Here is a 6,952-nt window from a genome sequence, read left to right on the forward strand (position 1 = left end):
TCCTATGCTTACATATAACATATACATTAAACTTTTTTTAAATTGATTTGAGAGAGAGCTCGATTTTTTATTCATGAATTCACTGGTTGATTCTTGTATGTGCCCTGACCAGGGATCGAACCCACAACCTTGGTGTATTGGGATTATGCTCCAATCAACTGAGCTACCTGGCCAAGGCCATATACATTTTTTACAATCACATAATAAATACTCTATTTTACTTATGTCACAAATACTTTTCCTAGATATTAATTAAAAATATTTTTGATTAGCTGTGTAACATCCAACACACAGATACAACCTGAATTCAGTCATTCCCTATGGCTGGATTTGTCTCCCATTTTTACTATTACAAATAATGTCTCAGGAAACAGTTTTCTCCATAAATCTCTGACAGTATTTCTGATTATTTTCTTATAATCATGGTAATAGAGGGCTAAAGGATATGAACCTTTGCCTGGCTGGCATGGCTCAGTGGTAGAGCATCGACTTATGAACCAGGAGGTCACGGTTTGATTCCTTGTCAGGGAACATGCCCGGGTTGCGGGCCGGGTCCCCTAGTAGAGGGTGTGCAGGAGGCAGTTGATCAATGACACTCATCATTGATGTTTCTATCTGTCTCTCCCTCTCCCTGCCTCTATCTGAAATCAATAAAAATATATATTTTTTAAAAAGGATATGAACCCTTTTAAGATTCTTTATGTACAACAAACCACTTCTCAGAAGGGCTGACTCGGTTTACACTTCTCTGAAGTTGATGAGAATTCCCATTTCATCACACCACAGTGGCACTGAGAGTATACTATTTTGGACAAAACATTTACTTGTTCTTAACAGCTTCTATAAATAAAGTAATAATCTGCTTCCTTTCATAGCTTAAATGACTGAATAAGTGGCATGCATCCACTACCTTGACCTCACCACCCACATATTTTACTACATTGTTTCTTCTCCCACTCATTTTACTAAAATTGTACTAATAACATCATTGATCTTCCTAATCATATATTTTTTAGATTCTCATCATTAGCTCATCTGACTCCACTCTTCCCATCTTTGTGGCCATTTGACTCTACTAATCTTATCCTTCTACAAGGACTCAGTCCCTCCTGACATTCTACACCGTTTTCTATGACCTCCATGATCTACCTTCTTTGACGTCCTCTTTGCCACTTTGTTATTTACATTACGTGAGGACTCTAAGGTTCAGCCTTTGCCTCTATCCGGTACTCCTCTCAGGGAGGACTTCTCCATTCTGTTTTAATAATCAGCTCCACAATGATGACTCCCATATATTTCCCTAACTTTACCCCTCCTTTGTCCTCAGGTCTATGACTGAGAGGTCCCATCCTTACCTATAACTCTATGCCACCCACTACTCAATAATGCACCATCCTCTCTGCCAAACCCCTTCCCAACTTTCTTATTTTTGACGACAGGGCAACACTCTTTCAGTCCTCCATACTCAAAAACGTCAAATCTTTGAGTATTTCCTTTGAGCAGACAAAGACAAGTTTATGTCTCAATCATACTAGTAATTTCTTCAAAACACTTCCCAGATATATTCGTCTTGAGTCATTTCCATCATCACCTCACACATGGATTACTATACTATCTTCATAGGTAGCAGCTATTTGTATTATATGTAACAGCCATGTTAATTTTTAAAAATATTTAACAGTTTCTGCTCAAAGGCTTCCTTTTTGTCCAAACTCATCTGATCCAAAACCTTCAAATGGCCACACCTTATCTTCTATTACCTCCTGACCGATCATCCCAGATCATCCTTTCTCCTTACTGCCCTTTCGCCCCCCATACCCTCTCCAGACTCATTACCACCCCTGCCTGTGCTCATGTAACTCTCCCATCCCTTGTTTCAATGGAGCCTTCAATAGATAATCATAACCTACACTACTTTTCCTTTCTCTGAATTTTTAAACCCAGTGGAATGCTAGCTCTTGGGAGGGGAGTAGCAGAGAAAGGCCCTGATTTATAGTGTTTGCCAATAACCCTCACCATGGCAGACTTCAAGCTATCAATGTAACATCACTGATTGTGAAATTGGGAAGAGATGTGCACAAAGCCACTAGGAACTGGCTCCAGGACACCACAGAACTGAAAACCTGTTGCAATAAAAAACTTTATATTGCCATGTAAAAGCCCTCCAAGTGTACTATATAAGTATGTTTGTTCATTACAATAAACTTCAACCCAAGTAGTGGCAATCCACTCATTTTCTTTTCCTCCCTCCTCCCTCCCTCCCTCCTTTCCTTCCCTCTCTCTTTCTTTAAATCCTCACCCAAAGATATATATTTTTTCCCATTGTTTTTCAGAGAGAGAAAGAGAGAGAGAGAGAAACATCGATGTGAGAGAGACACATTGATTGGTTGCCTCCAGAGCCCCAACCAGGGCCAGGGACAAGCCTGCAACCCAGGTACATGCCCTTGGCTGGAATCGACCTGAGACCCTTCAGTCCGAGGGCTCTAACCACTGAGTCAAACCGGTCAGAGCAGCCCACCCATTTTAGAGCTTTCATAGCGTACAGGGCACAAAGTGTGTACTTAACAAAAACCTGTTGGCAAGACCTGGAGGGGGAGAGAGGCAAAGCCAAACACTGGAGCAGTAGAAATGGGCATGTACTCATTTAAGGTTGGTTAGCAAGAACAAACAAACAAACAAAATAAATGTAGTGGAAATAAAATCAGAATGGGAGCCAGGAGATTTTGGTTACGGACCACCTTTGTACTCATGTGACCCCTGGCAAGTCAATTTCTTTCTTGAGCCTTAAGTTTCTTCATCTTTAAAATTAGGGGCATGGACTACAGTACTTCTATGCTACCTCTTGATTCTAATGCTCTGTGATGTGGGCTGAACTGACAAGGAGGTTGCCATGGTCCACTGAATTGGTATAAAAGTGATAATAAATTCATTTTAAAATCCACTGATAAGTCGAAGGAGTTTAGGGCAGTAAAACTTTCTGAAAGTGTGAAGAAAGGTTCTTATAAGGCCCTTCCATTCCTTTGACTTAATAATTATTCTGTAGAAAGACACAATGTCCTGAAGGTTATATCTGTTTTCTTCTACTTTCAGAAAAGAGGTGAGATAACTCGCCTTGTATCTGCAGTGATACTTCCTAGTCTCTCTCATCCAAAAAAATATCTATTGCCTGTCTACTATGAGGTGGACACTGGTAAGTGCTGACGATTTAGTAAAAACAACACAGATCCAGTCTTTACCTTCATGAAACCCACACTAGTGTGGGTCAGTAGCTATTTAGTTCCAAATCATCTGTATCAATGCTTTTAAAGTTAAAGAATACAAATTGATCTGAGTAACTGATGCAAGCTATGGACCCTCTCTCCATAAACAGGTATATAAGCATAAAAATTTGAATGTGATTATATATTATATATATTACAATTTCAGATGTTCATAGGACCTCACATCTGTAAAGTGGTCCAAATATTGCAAGTTAACCCTGACCTACATCTACAAAACAATAAACAAATTCAAACTCATAAAAGCCCATATTCTGTTTGCTAAGGGAGCATAGCAAAGATTTTTGACAGAAACAATTAAAAATAAAAGGCCATCATTTAAATTATTAAGCTTTGGCTATTTGAAATTTCACTCACCTAAAGTATCTTATTCCAAGTAATATTCTGGATAAGTGAGGTATACAGTGGTCCCTTGATACCTGAGCGGTATTGGTTCCAGGACCCACTCAGATACCAAAATTCAAGGATGCTCAAGTCTCTTATATAAAATAGCATAATATTTGCATATAACCTATGCACATCTTCCCCAATGCTTTTAGTAGCCTTTAGAATACTTATAATACCTAATACATTGTAAATACTATGCAAATAGCTATTCTGCATTATTTAGGAAATAATGACAAGAAAAAGTGTACAAGTTCACTACAGATGCCACCATCATAGACCTAATTAGACAGTAGACATCAGCAACAAGGTACCACGTGTTTTTGTGGACTTTTTTTTTTTGAGTATTTTTGATTGGTGCTTGGTTGAATCTGTGGGTAGTAGGAGGACAGACCTCTACAGTATTTGGTTCAGGATGCTTGTCACATCAGTTTTCTTACTTGAAAATCCAATTGCATATGGATATGTGCTTCCCTTTCATAAGTAAATCTGCATTTCATGACTCTCATTGCACATGAGACCCAATTAGCCATGACAAATACATAAACACACTTCGAGGAGGCAACTTGAACAAGGGCAAAGAGCACTAGCTCCAGAATTAGAGGGCAGGCTCATCTCCTGGCTCTAACATTGTGAAGGGAAGTGATCTTGGACAAATCATTTAACCTTTTGACCTATGTTTCTTCATTTGTAAAATGGAGATGGGATGATAAGACTTACATAAGAAGGCTACAGTGAGAAATCAGTCAAAGTAAAATAATATATGTGAATGTATTTAGCTATAAAATGGGCAAAAGTTGGTGAGCAAGTTATTTGGACTTGCTCACAAAGCATCGGGCATTCATAGAAGATCACTTGGAAAGAGCTGCTTATAGAACATCTTCAGTGGATCTATCTGGAGTAAAATTGTTCTTAAATTGCTCAAGCAATTTTTTCTTCTTCTTTAAAACTGGGGAGAGCGCAAACGCAGTCCTCCACTACCACAAATTATGCAGTGGAGTTTCCCACATTTGAGAAAATTGCAGGGGTAAGCACATCCAGAGTGCAAAACCACCTTCCTGATTATGGTATCTCCCCTGCCAGGTAAATATGGAATTTTGTTTTGATTGAGTGCCCAACAGTGAAGTTCTTAAACATCAAAAGTCTGCTGAGAGGCTTTGGAGTCTTTATAATGCATAAATATATTCTCAAGGCAAGAAGATGAACTACTTATAAACACTCCCTTAGTTCCTATGTAGTCAAAGTCCCTTTTACTCACTATATTTTAGCTTTTTTACAGAGCAACAATTCTTTCATTTACAGTGCTGAAAAGCTTTGTAACAGTTAAAAGGGATGTACAGTAGCCCTGCCTTTTCGAGGGGGATACATTCCAAAACCCCCAGTGGATGCCTGAAACAAGGAATAGTACCAAACCCTGCATATACTACATTTTTTCCTATACATATGAACACTTTACAGTTTCTCTTTGGCATATCCGAATTGCCAGCATCACTACTCTTGTGCTCTGGAGCCATTATTAAGTAAAATAAGGGTTACTTGAACTCAAGCACTGCGATACCACAACAGTCAATCTAATAACCAAGACAGCTACTAAATGACTAGCAAGCTGGCAGTGTATACAGAGAAGATGAAGGAATGGTTCATGCCCAGGGGTGAGATGGAGCGGGAAGGTGCAAGATTTCATCATATTACTCAGAACGGCCTGAAACTTCAAATGTATAGGTTCTTTATTTCTGGAATTTCCCATTTAACACCTTGCTGACCAGCTATTTCAAACCAGAACTCGCCCGTGTGGCCAGCTACTTTGGTCAGTAAGGTGTTTAAAACTACTTAAATTAATGTAAGTGCAGACACGAGTTATCTCCTGACCCGTCAGCAAGGTGTATTTACAGACCACGATTGACCATGGGTAACAAACTGTGGGAAGCAAAACCGCAGATAAGGGGTGGGGGACACTACAGTATACAAAAGATTTTAGCCAAATTAGTTGAACAAAACTGAACAAATCAATAAAATCAATCTCTTTTAGTGGAGGGGGTATTTGTTTTCAAGTAAATAATATTCTCCAATTTGAGACATGTTTTCTAGTCCATGCTCCACTGGAATGCAAAATAAACTATGTATGTAAAGAATAACTTTTTTTACATTACTTAATTTACAACGTACACATATTATTTCCAAAGCCAAGTTTAAGGTGATTCTTCCTTTAGAATTTAAATTAAACGTCTTTTTAGTAATTTCGTACCAAGGAATAAAAGATAAATCATTGAGCCTTATCAAAACTTATTAAGGTGACCAAGAGTGATTTGCACTGGTGCCAAGAAAAGAGCCAAGAGGTAAATGCTAATTTCTTAGTCCCTAATCAGGAAAAGCTCTGCTGGTTCCCAAGAAGGCAAATTAGGCTCTGAATCCAAATACTCATTATATAAATGTCTACTAGGAAAACAAACTGCAGAGCCTGCATTTATATAACACTTGAAGAAATTCAAAGCACTTAATTGTAGAACTGTTTAAAAGAAATGCATCCCCCATTTTAAGGAAACAACTGTGAGACCTTTAAATCCTTTGCCTAATCAGACACTAAATTGGTAGGAAACTCCAGACTATAGGTTTTCTCGGACAGCAGAGATAAACTCCAGATGGGGGGCCAGGGGGGACTCAAGACTCAAGTAGAGTAACGGAGAGAAGGGAGAGGTTACGGTGTAAAGCTGCTGAACTATGAATCACGCAATGAGGGAATTCTAGGGATGGAGGGTGAACTAAGAGCCGAGCTCCGAGGAGGCTGGTGATGGGAGGGGGTTAGAGGCGGGGGAGCAAGGGCTCCTAAAGTTGGTGAGAGCTGTGTGGACGGACAGCCAGGCGCGAGTGTCAATCCGGGCCAACCCGCGCGCCTGCTCAGCAGTTGCTCGCTTATACTTGCTCGCTCCCATTATCACTACCATGCAGGGAGAATTCCGAGCAACTTGAGGGAAGTGCGTGATGGCACCAACCACCTACCAGGCCTGGGAAAGCTGCAGGAGTCCTCCAACCCCAGGGGCTAGGCTTCCCGCCCTCCCTCAGCCCGTCCCGCGTCTCACCCGCCGCCAGGCGCAGGCCGCGGAGGCTCCCCATGGCCACCTACTCCGCCGACCAGCAAGGCGCCTCGGGGGAGGCGATGACGCGGGAGCACGCAAAGTCACTGAGTGCGGTTCGGGGAAGGACGCGGGCGGCGAAGGAGGGGGGGGGCTGTGGGACGTGAGGGTGGAGCGAGCGGGTCGTGCGTGACGCACTGGACGCATGGGCGGGGCTTA

The 6,952-nt window shown here is 40.9% G+C and overlaps 1 protein-coding gene across 1 annotated transcript in view; it reads right to left on the reverse strand.

Annotated features, from left to right (window-relative positions):
• FAM162A (family with sequence similarity 162 member A) overlaps nt 1-6,932 on the reverse strand; it is a 29,560-nt gene extending 22,628 nt beyond the window's left edge. Inside the window, exon 1 of the mRNA XM_081139302.1 lies at nt 6,740-6,932. Coding sequence (XP_080995428.1) covers nt 6,740-6,773 — 34 coding nt within the window. The 5' untranslated portion in view covers nt 6,774-6,932. The remainder of the gene's footprint in view (nt 1-6,739) is intronic.
• Between the last annotated feature and the right edge of the window lie 20 nt (nt 6,933-6,952).

This window comes from Miniopterus schreibersii, assembly GCF_964146895.1.
Source record: "Miniopterus schreibersii genome assembly, chromosome: 5".
Lineage (NCBI taxonomy): Eukaryota > Metazoa > Chordata > Mammalia > Chiroptera > Miniopteridae > Miniopterus > Miniopterus schreibersii.